The sequence below is a fragment of the Lagenorhynchus albirostris genome, chromosome 17, assembly GCF_949774975.1.
Source record: "Lagenorhynchus albirostris chromosome 17, mLagAlb1.1, whole genome shotgun sequence".
NCBI lineage: Eukaryota > Metazoa > Chordata > Mammalia > Artiodactyla > Delphinidae > Lagenorhynchus > Lagenorhynchus albirostris.
The window spans coordinates 4,351,306-4,368,368 of record NC_083111.1 but is presented as its reverse complement, the minus strand read 5'-3'; the positions used below and the strand labels follow the sequence as shown (position 1 = coordinate 4,368,368).

The 17,063-nt window shown below is 39.0% G+C and overlaps 1 protein-coding gene across 9 annotated transcripts in view; it reads left to right on the top strand.

Moving 5' to 3' along the window:
- Nucleotides 1-17,063, top strand: part of TMEM68 (transmembrane protein 68) — a 34,093-nt gene that overhangs the window by 2,981 nt on the left and 14,049 nt on the right. For 4 of the 9 annotated variants that reach the window (XM_060127279.1, XM_060127276.1, XM_060127278.1 and 1 more), the window contains 5 exons: nt 4,313-4,357; nt 5,178-5,571; nt 13,794-13,958; nt 14,594-14,626; nt 16,646-16,839. In XM_060127279.1, coding sequence (XP_059983262.1) covers nt 5,247-5,571; nt 13,794-13,958; nt 14,594-14,626; nt 16,646-16,839 — 717 coding nt within the window. In that variant the 5' untranslated portion in view covers nt 4,313-4,357; nt 5,178-5,246. Of the gene's footprint in view, nt 1-4,312; nt 4,358-5,177; nt 5,572-12,431; nt 12,540-13,793; nt 13,959-14,593; nt 14,627-16,645; nt 16,840-17,063 lie in introns of those variants that run through there. The other 5 variants (XM_060127284.1, XM_060127281.1, XM_060127282.1 and 2 more) reach the window with 5 other exon arrangements.

Here is a 17,063-nt window from a genome sequence, read left to right as displayed (position 1 = left end):
AATTAAAAACCGAGTGATGTAAGTCTTTTGGGGGCATCTTTTTTATACACTGTATTCTATCTCCTCTGGCCTAGGCCTCAACAGTAATCTCCCTTCCATCATCCATTTCTCGTTCTCTCATTGAAACATCATCACTGGTGTTAAAAGCTGCTGTATTTTTGTTCATCGTAAGACAACAAACTTGATCCACATTCCTTTCTGGATACCCACCTGTTTTTCTGTTCCTTTTTGCAACAGTAATTCTCTGAAGAGTTGTCCGTATTTGCTATTTGCAATTCATTCCCTCCCATTCTTTCTTGAACTTTCTCCACCTGACTTTTATCCCCACTCTATCAAAACCGGTCTTATCAGGGCTTGTCAGTGCCTCTGTGTTGTAAAATCCAAGGATCAATGATCTTTATCTTACTTGACCTCCGAGTGTCACATGAAACAGCTCAGGACTCCTTTCCTGAAACACTTTCTTACCTTGACATCCAAGATGCCACGCCTGGAAGGAGAATGCTGGTTCCTCATTGGCTTCCCAGCTTCTAAAACGTTGAATGCCCCAAGGCTCAGTCTTGGAAACTTTTTTATTTTATATTCACTCCCTAAAGGGACCTTCTTTAGTTGTACGGTTTTCAATACTGGTCTATATGTCACCAAATCTCGGGTATATTTCTTTAGCCCTGACCTTCCTGCTAAACTCTGCTTGTGTCCAGCTGCCTTCTGACCATCTCCACGTGGATGTCCAGTAGAATCTTAACGTGTTCAGACCTGAATTCCTGATGGCCAGGAATTCCTGGGGTGTCTAAACCTGTTCTCTGGCAAGTCCATCCTCTCACAAGCAGGCTAACGATGATGATGATGATGAGAGTAACACTTGTTTAGTGCCTTTATGGCGGGAGGCACTCTTCTGAGCTTTTTTCACGACAGTCTCATTTAGGAAGGTACTGTTGTTATTCTCATTTTATAGAGGGAGAAACTGATGTTGCGTAACTTGTCTGGGTCACACAGTAAGTGGCAGAGCCTCCCAGGATACAAACCCATGTTGCCTGGACACCGTGAGGCCATACCGGACTTCTCTCGCTCACGTTCTACATGCATTCACCAGCATATCCTGTTGGCTTTATCCTCAGAATACATCCAGAAGCTGATCATGTCTTACAGCCCGCACGCTGGTACACCTGCTCATCACTCAGCTCAGTGACTGCAGTAACTTCCTGCTCATCACGCATCTCAGTGAGTGCAGTAACTTCCTGCTCATCACTCAGCTCAGTGACTGCAGTAACTTCCTGCTCATCACGCATCTCAGTGAGTGCAGTAACTTCCTGTTTGCTCCCTGTGCAATGTATTCTCAACACAGCAGTCATTTAGAACCCACCCTTCTGGTGCCTTTTCCATCTCACTTAGGTGAAAGCTGGCCCACAGAGTTCTGCAGTGCTCCCCACTTCTGACTGCCCCACCCCCCGCCCCACCCCATCCCTCTTCCTCAACCCAACTGCTTTGCTGACCCCTCCAAGTGCACATCCTTTGTACTCACCGTCTTTCAGCTGGAATTCTCTTCCAAATGCCCGCACGGTTTGCTTCCTCACGTCCTCAGGTCTTTGCTCAAACATCCTTTTAGAGAAACCTTCCCAGACCACGCTGTATAACGTAGCAGCCTTCTCCTTACCCCCTTGCGTGCGGGATGTTGTCTCCATGGCGTCTCCATCAGCTAATGTAGTATATCTAAGTTCTACTGTTATCCCAGTTTTATAGATCTTAGCAAACCCAGGCCCAGGTGGGTTACTCTACCTGCTCCGCTCCATATTGGATAAGCAGAGTCAGTCACAGGGTGTGACCCGAGTGGTGAAAGGTTACGGAACCAGGTCCCAGGAGTGGATGAAAGGACTAATAAGGGTTCTGACTAGAAAAGAGGATTTTGTAGCTTTGTGATAGCTGTCCTAAAACTTAAGAGGTTGTCTAATGGAAGAGTTTCAATGGTACAGAACTAGGTCTATGGGGAAAATTCCAGGGAAGTAAGTGTAAGGAAGGTCTTTTTAGCATTTCGATGAACGGTTCTGATGGTGGAAAGGGCACCTTTTGAGTTTTCTGTTCTGGAAGGTTTTAAATCAAAATCTGGGTTGATCATTTTTGGAGGAGGTCGTTGCGTGCAGCACTTGGACGCTGTTAGCAGACGGCAGGATCTTGTGAGGGGTCCGCATAGCCTCTGTCCCTGGGTGTCTGCCTTTGCACTGTCCCTCTCCCCTCTACTGTGTGTGTAATAAATCAGAACATAACTATGGACAAGAGGTATAGTTCTTTTACCAATTTGGGTGGGGCGAGGTACTAAAGAAGGTTTTAAAACCACAAGATTTTACAATCCTATTAAAAATTGGAAATGAAACTAGATTTTATTTTAAAGATTTTTTTGACGTGGACCATTTTTAAAGTCTTTATTGAATTTGTAACAATATTGCTTCTGTTTTATGTTTTGGTGTTTTGGCTGCCAGGCATGTGGGATCTTAGCTCCCTGACCAGGGATTGAACCTGCACCCCCTGCTTTAGAAGGCGAAGTCTTAACCACTGGACCGCCAGGGAAGTCCTGAGACTAGATTATTGGGACAATTGTATGAAGCAGTAAGGGTCAGATCACCAAAATGATTGGTTTTCAGGCCTGGGAAGAGCTTCTTTTAACATATTTGAGAGGCCATCATAAATTTTAATGTATTACTATTTGAAAGCTCTTTCTGTTGATATGTAATTCATCGTAATATTCACCATTTAAAAAATGTGCAACTCAGTGGTTTTTAGTATATTCACAAGGTCGTACAACCATCACTACCATCCAATTCCGGAACATTTTCATTATCCCCAAAAGGCACCTCTGTTTCCATTGGGAGTCACTTCTCATTGCCCCCTGCCCCAGCCTGTGGCAGCCACTAACCTTTCTGTCTGTGTGGACTAGCCTGTGCTGGGTATTTCATGTAAATGGAATCATACAAGGTGTGGCCTTCAGTATCTGACTTTGTTTTACTTAGTATAATGTTTTCAGGGTTCACGCATATTGTAGTATGAACTAGTACTTCATTTCTTTTTGTGCCTGAATAATATTCTGTTTTCTGGGTATAGCATATTTTTATCCATCCGTGGATGGGCATTTGGGTTGTCCATTTCTTGGCTATTATGAATAATGCTGCTGTCAACACTTGTATGCAGATATCTGTGTGAATATATGTTTTCAGTTCTCTTGGGTGTATACCTAGGACTAGAATTACTGGGTCAAATGGTAACTCTATGTTTAGCTTTTTGAGGACTGATTTCCATGGTGACTGCACCATTTTATATTCCCACCAGCAATGTATGAAGGTTCTAATTTCTCCATATTATCAACAACACTTGTTATTTTCCTTTTTTTTTTTTTTGAATATAGCCATCCTAGTGAGGAAAGCTCTCATTTTAAAAAGTAGTAAGTTTTGCTCTGTTGCACGCCAAATGATCAAACACTGGTAAATTTTAGCAGTTTGCCTCTTTAGATGGATTGATTAAAATGTGATGTAAATAAAACACAGGTTGTGGGCTTAATGTGTGATGTGTCCACCTTCTGTTACCGTAACAGGCCCAGGTTTCTCACAGATAAATGCTATTGGTTACAAGGAAACTGGACTAAATCCTCTAACGCTGGAAGAACAAGTCAATTCTGTGCCCTGCTAACATGCTAGTTATCAGCAAGATAATCTTGGCTTCAAGACAACATGTAATTGCTCTTGTACATCTGTCTCTCCCTCTCCCTCCATCCCTTTCTTTCATTTTTTCATTTCCTGCCTCGTCCTCAAAGGACTTGAGATGATTTTCATTAAGTTTATATGGTATGGAATAATGATAAAATATCTCTAAGGGTAGAATCAGAAGCAGAGAAAATAGTGATGGAAGCAGGAAATCTTCTGTAGGAGAACATGATCATGAGGCTGATGCAACTGCACCATCGAATATCATGTCTGACCATCAGCTCGTTATCTGGCAATGACTAAAAAGAGACAGAGTCTGTTACACGTCTTAACTTCATACTTTTTCTCTGAAGAAGCGAAGTTTCTATAGCTGTGAATTTAAAAAGTGTCTCAGGTGGGGCTTTATAGTGTGGAATTAAAACAGCGTATAGAGGTGTCCTCACTAAAAGCACTGGTAGTGTGAGTATAATTTTTAATTGTGATACACTAGTATAGGGCTGTAAGCATAATTGTCACACATTGGTGAATGTGTCTTGCCATTTATTTTATGGAAATTCTATCTCTGGGTATTAATGATTATCTTTTTTAAAATCATTTTTCTTCCTTTTATATACTGTGTTTTTCAGAATACAAACATTGAAGCTTGGGACAAGATATTTATCCAATTTCTGGTAAGTTAAGTGAATGGTTTAGAGAATGACATAGAATAATTGCATGCTGTATTTTTTTTATTATTTTTATTTTTTTTTGCGGTACGCGGGCCTCTCACAGTTGTGGCCTCTCCCGTTGCGGAGCACAGGCTCCGGATGCGCAGGCTCAGTGGCCATGGCTCATGGGCCCAGCCGCTCCGCGGCATGTGGGATCTTCCCAGACCGGGGCACGAACCCGTGTCCCCTGCATCGGCAGGCAGACTCTCAACCACTGCGCCACCAGGGAAGCCCCATGCTGTATTCTTTCAATCATTTAAGATACAAGAGAAATTTTAGTGACTATAAGATAAAAATGACACTGACAAATTTGTATTATTGTATAATGTCAGAGGAACAGAGAGCTTTTCTATAAACTTGCTTGTAAAAGGTAATATCTAAAAATGTATGTCATCATTTCCTAAGAATTAGATTACTTTTATTGAATCAGATATTGATGTTTTCTTCTATGAAGAATAGTTATCTCAACATAACCTAGTTTAAGATACAAACGTTCAGTATGATCCATTAAGATATAAGTCAAATTATTAAGATCAATCTGAAATTTCATTCATCAGCTTTATTTTCCTCTTGTAATTGTAGCTTGTGAGTTATTTCAGAAGCTAAACCCAACACTCTTCACAAATGAAACCCATTTTCACATTTAAATCTGCAACAAAGTTAACTTGTTAACAATCTACTCATTTTTGGTATTAAGAAATGACTACACAGTATTCATGTAGGCTAAAACATTTAACATTTCAGCTGTGAAGAGAATGACTTTGGATTATTTTTTCCCTTTTAGTGGCTAAATTAAAGACCTGCCATGATGTCGAAGAAAGAGACTGAATTTGTCATTTTCACCTAAAGAAAAATGATAGACAAAAATCAAACCTGTGGGACAGGACAGGATTCCATGCCCTCCATGACTTGTCTGATCCACGTACTTGAAGAATGGTTTGGTGTGGAGCAACTGGAGGACTACTGGAATTTTGCAAACTATCTCTTGTGGGTTTTTACACCACTCATACTTTTAATACTTCCTTACTTTACTATCTTTCTTCTCTACCTTACTATTATTTTCTTACACATTTATAAGAGGAAGAATGTATTAAAAGAAGCTTACTCTCATAATTTATGGGACGGTGCCAGGAAGACGGTGGCAACGCTGTGGGATGGACATGCGGCCGTCTGGCATGGTAAGCGAGATTACTTTGAGTTTTGGGCTCCTTTTCGTGTGGGTGGCGCTGAAACCGTGTTACCCTTCCATTTTGTTGGTTGAGGAAATATTGAAAAATATAATGGAATGGATAGTTACTATTTCCTGTTACCTGTTTGCATGCATTGTGCATATATATGTCTTTCTTAAAATGATTTTTTCTGAGCACACTAGTTTCCATTAAACAAAGAACCACGTAATAATGTAGACTATTACTCTAAGCTCAAATAAAAAATTAATAGTTAAGAATCTAAGAGAGTAAGAGATGAATTAAAACAGTATAGAAAACTGTTTTGAAATTGCTTTATTTTGCATTTACTTCCATTTTGTTCAAACTAAGTTTGACTTCCCCAGTGTAGAGATTTTTAAAAAATGAAAAATAATATTAAATAGTAATAACATTAAATTAGATATAATATATATACCAAAATATACCCGTTTTCCGTTTGCTGTGTGACTTATTCAGCTGACATGTTGTCATTTTAATCCTACATATGCCTGCAAATCTTTTTTGAGCACTTGACTGTCCATTACAGTCAAATGCTTAACGTGCATCAGTTCTTATAATTCTTATAATGCTGTAGAGAGAGTCCACGTGTTATCTCCATTTTCCAGTTTTCCCATAAGGAAACTGAAGAACAGCGAGGTTGTTATGTGCGAGGCACGCCAGGACACCAGGGAGAAGGGCCAGGATGCAGCCTCTGACTCCTGGTTCCAGGCCTGTGCTCCTCTGATCTGTGCTGTGCCGCAGGCTTGTCCCTGGTTGGGCTCAGGGTCAGAGTGTAGCGGTCGACAGACAGCAGCTTTGCAAACAGGAACCACATGCCGTCGATGTGTTGAATTCTTAGTATTTACCCATGAATACGAATGCCCTTGCCAGTCCGTACAACTCTCACACCTGCTCGTGGTTGTTCACCGGAGGTGGGATGCTGTTTCAGCATTCCGTGACCGGAGACCGTGGCTATGTGGACTGCTCTCGTTCATTGTCTTTAAAGCAGTGAGACAGAAATTCAGTGGCCTTGTTTACAGTACTCGGGAAACGATGTCCCCCTCCCACTTATAACCCTCTATACTTCAGGGTAATATATATTGTAAGGAATTTGAATTTTTTTCTGTTTCGGGAGACATGATTTAATGTGGATAAATTCAAGTGTTAAACTTATTTTGTAGGAGCATATATAATTTTGAGGTATTTATTATTTATTTTTCTGAGGTATTTAAAAATAGCACCTATGGCTCAGAGGAAGTAAAACATATAGTTCTTACCATGTTTTAATGTTTTATTTATAATAATTTAACGTATTTTAGTAAGATAAGTGATGCTCTTTAAAATGATTTTCCTCACTCTGTTCCTTAGTGACGCACAAAGGCGTCTGTGTGCGTATTTGGATTTTGTATTGATGTCAAATCAGTTTTAATTTATGCTTTGTAAAGAGTCTTCAGAGGAATTTTTTAACTAATAAAAATGTTCATTTTAGAAAATGTGGCGAGTAAAAATAAAGAAGAAAATAATAGTCACCTAAAATTTACCATGCAGTTGAATTCTGTGTGTTTATTGTTTTTTATTTGTGTGGCAGACTAGTATTTTCATGTCACTGAGCCTCCTTACATGACTTATAATGACTATATGGACTCTGTAAATCCTATAACTAATTTACTTACCTATTGAGCTGTTGTTTGTTTATAACTGGTTTACTGTAAGTATCTTTGTATAAGAATCTATCCAGTGTTTCCTGTTTTGAAGTTAAATTTTACCCTCTAATGTGTATTATGTAAGTGCTTTATCATTTTTCAAAAAAATCTGATTCTCCTACATCAAGAAACATGAATTTGGTATTTCTTAGATACCTGCATTTCTAGGTAGTCTGTCAGTGAAGCCCCTGCCCTCAAGTTGCTTACAGCCTTTAAACTATAAAAATTTTGACTTTTTTACTTCACATTTTACTATTAATTTTTAAAGAAATGGACATATTTTATTCAGTAAAAGCGTCCTATAAATTAAACCATATGTAGTAGAGTTTTTTATGGGAAAATTAAATTGGGATTTCAGAACATTCCCGCTGTCCTTCAGTTGGGTAAGAGTTTCCTTTCCCCTCCTCTGTCTTTCCCCCAGGGAAGGACTCCTGGGTCCGACTCCTGAGTTCGAACGAGGCCCTGCCAGTCACCGCGGGGGGACCTTGGACAGGTTACCTGATTTCTTCTCCCCTCCCTTCTCCCTCTTCCTCCTCCTCCCTTCCTTTTGCAACAATTAGGATTTTTTTAAACTTCATTTTTAAAAAAATTTAGAATTACAGAAAAGTTGCAAAAATAGTGCAGAGTTCCTATTTTTCACTCAGCTTCCCCTAATGTTAACATCTTACATAACCGTTTGTATAGTTATCAGATTAACAGTGGTATAATACTATCAACCAAACTACAGATTTTATTCACATCTTACCAGTTTCCCTGCCAGTGTCCTTTTACCAGGATCCCATCCTGCATTTGGTTGTCACGTCTCCTCCAATCTCTGAGGGTTTTTTAGTCTTTTATGACCTTCAAACTTCTGAAGAGTACTGCTCAGTGATTTTGTAGACTGTCTCTTAATTTAGATCTGATGTTTTCCATAAATTGATTGAAGTTGTGCATTTTTGATAAGAATCCCTCTGATGGTGGGTCCTTCTCAGCACATTGTATCCGAGGTTCATGATGTTGACATGTTTTATTATTGGTGATGGTGACTTTGATCACGTGGTTAAGGAGTTGTCTTTTAGGTTTCTCCACCACAAAGTTGCTAATTTTTACTTTGTAATTGATAGATGTCTTGGGAGAACTCCTTTAAGACTATGTAAATAACCCTTCTCTTCAAACAAGATACTTAACTTTTCTGGACTTCATTTCCCTCTTCTGTAAAATGGGTTGTTGGAAGGATTCACTGGGCCTTGATGTAAAGTACTTAGAATAATTTTTATTACATAATAAAAGTTCAACAAATGTTAGCTATCACCATTACAGAGCATCTTTCTCCAATAATTTGGAAAGCACTAAAATTCATCACTTGTTTCTTGGTCACTATTAAGTTCAACTTCACACACCTACTATGTTCCAGGTTCCTAGTATTTTCAAGGTATATTTTTAGGCTATCAAAGTTTTGATTCTTATTGCTAGGAAGAAATGCATTTTGCCACCCAGTATATACGTACAGGTATATACTATTTCATCAAAAGTGTATATACTGTCTTCATGCGATCTGCTCTATTTTCTATTCTACTCTCTCTTATTTAAAAAGAAAAATGCTGACTATAACTGACTAAAGTGATTGCATAACTCAATGAGTGATGGCAACCAGCATTTGAAAATCACAGGTGCAGGTTAGCACGGGCACACCTCTAGTAGGAGGTGTGGTGTGGGGAAGGGCACAGGTCGTGGAGTCAGATGCATGTGGGCTTGCATCCTGGCCGTACCACTGTGTGACCTCGAGTAAGTTACATGGGCTTTTCTTACTTGGGTTTTCTCATCAGTGCAGGGATTCTGTGAGGACCAAATGAGATAGTTATCATGGATCCAATACAGTGCCTGTCAGGTGAATGCTCAATAAATGTTCATTCTTGTTTCTATGGGACAAAAGTGAAAGCACTATTCATGGAGAAAGTAACTTTTGAACAAGGCTTTGAAGAATGAGTGGGAAAGAAATTGAGTAACTATTTCACACCATTTTGTTTAAAAATTAAATAGACAGTTTTGCAGGAAAAGAGAAATGATCAAAATTGGTTCAAGAAGGAGAGAGAAACAGAACAGACCAGTAATCATGAAATAAATTGGAACAGTGGTCAAAGTCTGTATCCTCCTCCCTTCACAAAGGGCCGAGAGCCCACAGGTTATACTAAACTTTTAAGGAACAGATAATGCCCATCTGTGTTTGAGAGTGTAGGAAAAAATGTGGAGCTACACAGTTTATTTTGCAAAGCTAGCAGAACTTTGCTATTGAAACTAAGGAGAACACAAAAAGGAGATTTGCAGGTCAGTCTCATAGATTGTAGTTTTATAAAATTCAGTAGTTATAATAAAAAAAAATCTTAGGAAGCGAAGACTAAAAGGTACTACTTCAATAAAGGGAATGTACCAGGAATCTTCAACAAAGATGATCCACATTGGAGAAGTGGAGAAGTATTAAAGCGAGTCCCATAAGTAGGGACCAGAACAAGGAGGCTCTCACCACTGCTATTTAACATTGTCCTGGAGCTCCTAGAAATAAGTACAGAGACGAGAAAAGAAGAGATGCCTGAAAGCCAAGTGAATCCACCTATCAGTACTAATAAGATTAGTTAGCAAGGGAAATGGGCGTATGATAAACACAAAATTAGTAACTACTCATATACCACCAATAATCATTTTTAAAATGGAAAGGAAAAATGCTACTTGAGGCTAGATCTAACCAAAAAACATGTAAAAACTTTATGGAGAAACTGTGTACTTTACAAATGGAATTCAGAAAAGGTGAAGTGGATAGAGAGTCTCAGCGTAGTAGAGATGTTGCTCTACAGCCCACACTCCCAGTTCCTTTACCAATTCAGTAGACTTCTAACACGTTTTCATCAAACGTCTAAAATTCATATAAAAGGGCAAACAAGAATAACCAAGACAAATTTGAAAAAACAAAAGAGGAAGTTTTCCCCTAGCATATCAAAACCATTAACATTTATAATGATTAAAATTACAGCGTTGGTACAGGGAAAGGATCATCACAAACAGATCAAACAGATTAAAAAGTCAGAAATGTGAATTTAGTAAATGATAAAAGTGGTATTCCAGATCAGCAGGAAAAGATATAGGAAAATATTTGATGATCTCCAACTACGGAAGGTCTTAAAGAAGATGCAAAAAAACAAAAATTGTTCAAAAAAGACAACTAAAAGACACATCAAAAGATGGGGCAGATCACCACAAGTCATTTACAACATGGCTTAGAAAATAATAAATTAGTAAGAAAAGAAATCCAACTTAAAAGTGGTCTAACCATGTGGTCTAAAAATGGTCTAAATATAAATGCCAATAATTACAACAGATTCATAAGCCCACTAGTAATTTGGAAAGTGCACATTAAAACTGCACTGAGATAGCGTTTTTACTCAGAGGATTGGCAAATAATTAAAGTTTGCTGACATTAAAGGATGAGAATGTGGAGATGGGAACTCTCACTCGGTGCATGTGAGAAAGTACCGTAGTGTAGCGAGTCAGGAGGATGATTTGGTAGTTTCTGTTATCATTTAAAATGGGCGTGTACCATATGATCAACAGTTACCTGTCTTAGCATCCAGTCTAGTGATAAATTCACACATTCAGTGCACAAGGATGCATGTAAATGAAGGTTCATTGCAACCAATATTTGAAAAATTGGAAACAATCCAGTGGTCCCTAAATAGGAAAATGGCTAAATGAACTGTGATAGGAATTCATTATGGAATCCTTTACAGCCATTAAAAAAGTCATTAAAAAAAATCGCTACATGTGTATATCAAATAGATGTCCAAGATATGTTGTTGAATGGAAAAACTGAGATTCGTTACTATAGTCCTAATAGGAAACTACCTAGGTTAAAACATTCACACACCTCAGTACTGAATAAAATGCAGGGTGTATTCAGGACCAGAAGATGAATCATTCATGGGTGAGATGTATGCGGAAGGATGAACCTGGAGAAGTAGACAAATTAGGCTTTCAAGGCTCTTGAATGCTATGCTCAGGAGTTTGACTTTATTTTGTAGGTAGTTTGCCTCTGTGTGCTTTCCGGAGGAAGACTCAAAAGGATGGTATTGTTATTTTACCATAGTGTGTAGGCGTATAGCCTTGAAAATGGATTTTTGGTGACAAATTTAGAAAGGATCTATCTCTTAGGAGAAGATCATCCTTATCTGGATTCAAGATGCTGATGTCTAAAGCCAGTAGGCAGTAACTCATTTACATAATAAATAATTGCTATGGAGATAGATGAGGCTACCTGAGCTCCCCGTGACCTTCAGATCCTCGCCAAAGAATCTGGAGAGTGCTTAGGCTCAGGGGACAGAGCAGGGGAGGTAAATAAATGCGCATCTCTTGGCATCAAATAAGAGAACCGCAATCGTCACAAGGGTAGGGCTGTTTTCATTGAAGGGGCCCAGACCACTCGAAATGTGCATAAAGTGTGCATACGGAGGCTCCCCGTCCCTGGACAGCAGATGGACGGATGGTGGCGATAGCTGCGTTCCCGATTGCGTTCTCTGAGCTGCTGTTGCCCATCAGATCCCCAGGACTGGGGTTCTGTAGGCAGGAGAGGACGGGGCCACACTTCAAAACCAACACTGGGAAGAGGGAGTGATAGATTTAAGAGTTTTTGGAGGTAAAACGCACAGAAGCTGGTGACCAGGGGAATACAGAGTCTGAGCGAGGAGCAGGTAACGTGCCCCAGGATTTCTGCTTTTGCTCGACAGGGAAACATGGGACAGGAAGTGCTCCTTTAGAGACAGTCACGTGAGCAGCACAGAGGAGGGAGGCGCCCTGAGTCCACGTGACACCGAAAGAATCTGACATCACTTGATCGGTAATTGGGACCTAAAAGGCCTTGACATTGACCAGAGTGATTATCTGCCGGTGCTTTTATAGCGAGGGGCGGTATGACGACATCCACGCTTTACGAGTGACACAGTTGAATATTGGGGCTTAATGTTTAGTGGCACGATGGTAAACTCTAGTTTTTGTCAATAATGAATTGATTCATTGAATTTTTCTACTTTCAATCAGGTGACCTGGTATTAAGTAACAATTATTTCTCAATTCTTTTTTTTTTAAAAAAAAGTATTCTGGAAAACAAGAGAGAACCTCAGGAATATGCTGTATAGAATCCCTGAAAGAAGTATTCTTTATTTCTTGGAAAATTTATCTGATGGGACAATCGATCCTTTGGATAACGTCAGACAACTTCAGTGACTGTTCTAAGTAAATTGAATTATTTGAATTAGAATTCGGTAATTGGGAAGAAATGTTAAAAGTATAGACACATACAGAATCTTGAAATATCATTAAATTTAGTTTTTAAAAACATTCTCTTGAGCCCATTTGAAATATTACCAAGTAGTTTATTTCTTCAGTAGTGGGGGGGGGGGGAGTGGAACTCTGTCCCTGCCCGTGTCAGATACCTTTGGCAAGTACCGGTTCTTAGAAGCGGTGGAAGGCTTTCCTGCGCTTCTCCCTGGGCCAGGTTTTGCTTTTACAAGAGAAGCTTCCGGGAAGCGAGGGGGATTTTGTTCTCTGAATCTTTAGCAGGGTCTCTCGTGAGTCTCTGGCCTGCCCTGCCCCTGGTTTTCTCGTGCATATGCGCTGAGGCGTGCGTGAGGCTGGGGAGCGGGTGCAGACTCTTGTTTGTCTCTGGGTTGCCGGGGATCCAACACCTAGCGCTCGCCCACATTCGGTCTTTAAGTGTTTGTTAACATTTTGGTGGTTTTCTTCTCTCCCACTTTTGTGGCACCTGCCCGCCCTCCCTCCCACGCGGCTGAGAGAGCGACTTCAGCTTTCTAACGTGCTGCTGCTTCTCCTTCTTAGGTTGGGAGTGAGGTTCTCTTACGGCTGCAGAGTTGATTTTAGTTTTCTCCTTTTCTGTATTTGCGACTGTTAACCTTCTCCAACAGTGAGAATCCAGGCTGACATTATCCTTAATATGTAAACTGATTTGATCAGTCCCCCTGGGTGTAATCAGTCTCCCATCACTGCCACCGTCCCCTGCCACTCAGGGACACCACCCTGCTCCACTCGGGCTCTGACCCCCATCCTCATGCCACATGGCTCCCCTCCTTTGCCCGCCCAGGCCCCAGCACCCTTTCTAGGCTCTTCTCCTGTGTGTGGGCTCTCGTGACCGTTTGGGTTTTGACTCGCCATCCCGGGCCACCCTGTACGGATGCCCTCCTCGCCCTGCCTGGGCTCCAGCACCCACCGCAGGCCACCCTCCACCCAGGCACCTACTGCACGCCGGCCCACCCAACCACTGTAGGACCGATATATTCAGGGAGGGAGGGAAGGGGAAAGTGGATGGAAACAGGGGGGCTTGTGCTCCCGAAAGAAAGACTGAGTGTCTGAGTTAGTAACCATCCTTTAGTATAAATAAACTAATATTAAATACATTTTAAGTATCTATATTTTGTCTAACAGGTAAACTAATATTAAATACATTTTAAGTATCTGTATTTTGTCTAACAGGTTATGAAGTTCATGGGATGGAAAAAATACCAGAAGGGCCAGCACTGATCATTTTTTATCATGGAGCTATTCCCATCGATTTTTACTACTTCATGGCTAAAATTTTTATCCATAAAGGCAGAACTTGCCGAGTAGTAGCTGATCACTTTGTTTTTAAAATTCCAGGTAAACTTTCACTGTAGCTGGTGATATAAAAATGTTTAATTAACATGATCAAACTATGTGACAGTCTGTATGTCTTTGAGTTTAGTATCTGTTTTAAGTAATATACCTAAATATAAAAACATTATGGCCAAAAATGTTATCTAATTTCTTTCTCTATTAACAGGTAGTCATTATTTTTTGAAGTTAAATCCTAAAAGAAATTGTAACTTTTGCCAAACAATTAATTTGTATTTTGGTATAGAAGGTAGTTGATTTTTCGTATGGTGAATTTTTCTATGAGATATTGATCTGGGAGTTTAATTTTATAGTAATTAGTTTGATTACTGTCAGTTTGATAGCAAATCAAAGTTAAAAAAAATTAGCCAGGATATATTTTGTCTTTATATAATCATATAATATTGCCTCAGAAATCCTAACCTAAAGAGCCTATTATGTCTTTTATCATACTTGACTTGCTTGGTAGAATTATAACTCTTAAGACTGAGGACTACTTTTTTTAAATATTCATATTCATAAAGGCTTCGTACCTTTTTAAAAAGATTAATAAACTGAATGGTTTCAAACATGATAAGAGTTTTAAAAAATATCATTCTAAAGTAAACTCATTAAGATTAAATCTTATTTTCTTCTGTCAGGAAGTCAGCAGAAACAAGCCAAGAAAGTTTATGGTATGTTCTCTGGAATCGTAAAAGCAAAAGCCAACCGTCAACCAGATAAACACCAGACAGTGAATGAAATAACAGTTCTCCTAGTGCCTTTCATAGACATGGTTAAGGTTTCCAGCATCCTTGGGCCACTAAAAAGCCATTTGTACTTTGTGTATAAACTAAATTGGCTATAAAATGTATTTCTTTAGACAGTAATATGATCACTTTATAATAAGCTTGGAAACTACAGGAAAGAAAAACATCATTATATGGTCTTACCCTCCTAACATATATCCAGTTATCATTTTGATTTATTTTGTTCATTTTTTAAAAGATTAATTCATTAATTTATTTTTGGCTGTGTTGGGTCTTCATTTCTGTGCGAGGACTTTCTCTAGTTGCGGTGAGTGGGGGCCAGTCTTCATCGCGGTGCGCGGGCCTCTCACTATCGCAGCCTCTCTTGTTGCGGAGCACAAGCTCCAGACGCGCAGGCTCAGTAGTTGTGGCTCACGGGCCTAGTTGCTCCGCAGCATGTGGGATCTTCCCGGACTGGGGCTCGAACCCGTGTCCCCTGCATTGGCAGGCAGATTCTCAACCACTGCGCCACCAGGGAAGCCCTATTTTGCTTCATTTTTAATTTGCACATCTTCACGTTATGCAAACTGTTTTGTTGTTTTTTAAAAAACTTAATGTAGCATTAACATTTTCCCATGTTTTATAAATAACATTTTAAATATATGACTAAAATATTTACTTAACTAGTTTTCTCTTATGGAACATTAGGTTGCTTACTTTTTTTTCTTTTTATAAATAATAAATGTGAATATTTTTATTTAGCATTTGACTTAAAAATTTCCCCCTTTATGATCTTGTAATTTATTAAACCTCCCCTGTTTATTCATTTATCATGAGAATACATCTAGTGAAATCCGTGAACTTTTAACATAGTATAGGATGAGAATTATTTCTTCTCAATAATATTGATAATCTTGCTTCAGATCCTTAAACCTATGAGAAGTTGGGTTATTCTGCACAGTTTTCACTCTCCATCCCCATATTTCCCAGTCTCAAGGGATAATGTATACAAACACCAGTCCTCTAAATTTTCAGTTTAGGATTTGGTTAAAATATTTAATTACTGATAGGATTATTTCTTTCATCCATAAATAGCTATAATTTGAAAAACTGTATAATATTAAGACTGGAATTAATTGTTTCTGAGCCAACCACTCACTTTATTAAAAACTCTTAATGATATTGCTATTATTGTTGATTTAAAAAAAATTTTATTGTGGAATTAGCAGTATCTAACTTTTAATTTCAATAGCTTTAACTGTGGCTTGCCAATTTTGGTAGAGCTAGAGCAGTCAGACTCACATTCTCTTGAGTGATTCTCTTTCTTATAGGGTTAATGGAAGATTAGATGTGTGATTGATGATGGGATGTCCTTTCTGATTGCTCTAATAAATACTGTAGACAGTGTTTGGCCATGAGATGCAGTGGAAGGAGCTTTGGACTAGACATACCTGGACCGGAATCTCTGCCCTGCCCTTTGCTAGGTGTGTGACTTGGAGCAAGCTTCTTAACTCTCTGAGTCAACTTTCCTCATCTGTAAAATGGGAATAAGAATCCCTATTTTCCCAGGTGTTTTTTTTTTTTTTTTGGCCGCCACACAGCACGGCATGTGGGATCTTAGTTCCCCAACAAGGGATCGAACCTGTGCCCCCTGCAGTGGAAGCATGGAGTCTTAACCACTGGACAACCAGGGAAGTCCCATGAGTTTTAATTAAGAATTTGAATATGTAGCCAGAGTAGTAGGTGATCACTGAGAAAGGAATCAGCGAGACATAGCTATTAATTTACCAGCAATATTAATCTTATGTTAACCTTAAGAGTTGTTGTTGGTTTAAAAAAAAGTAAAAAAAAGAATTTACTGATTTAAGTATAGATAGTACATTATGTAGGTTGTGAAGATTTTTGCTCTTAAAGAATTGGACAAGAAGTACTTAAGATATATCTTCATGCTAATGTTTCTTACAGGGTTTAGTTTATTACTTGATGTATTTTGTGCTATACATGGACCAAGAGAAAAATGTGTTGAAATTCTGCGGAGTGGTCACTTGTTAGCTATCTCACCAGGTGGTGTTCGAGAAGCCCTGATTAGCGATGAGACCTACAACATCGTGTGGGGTAATCGTAAAGGCTTCGCTCAGGTTGCAATTGATGCAAAAGTGGTGAGTTGTATAAAACTGATTATTAAAGGAAAGCTGTGTCTACTTTAAAATAAATGCTTAAATAGCTTAAGAGTGTATCAGAATTTAGATACTGTCATTGCACTGCTTTAAAAATTAGTGTCTGTAACTCTAAGATAACAATAGAGAAATATTCCTTGTGCATGGGAGGCCATCTTTATAAAAAAATTCAATCTGGAAATTTGCAAATATCTAGCAAAGCTTTA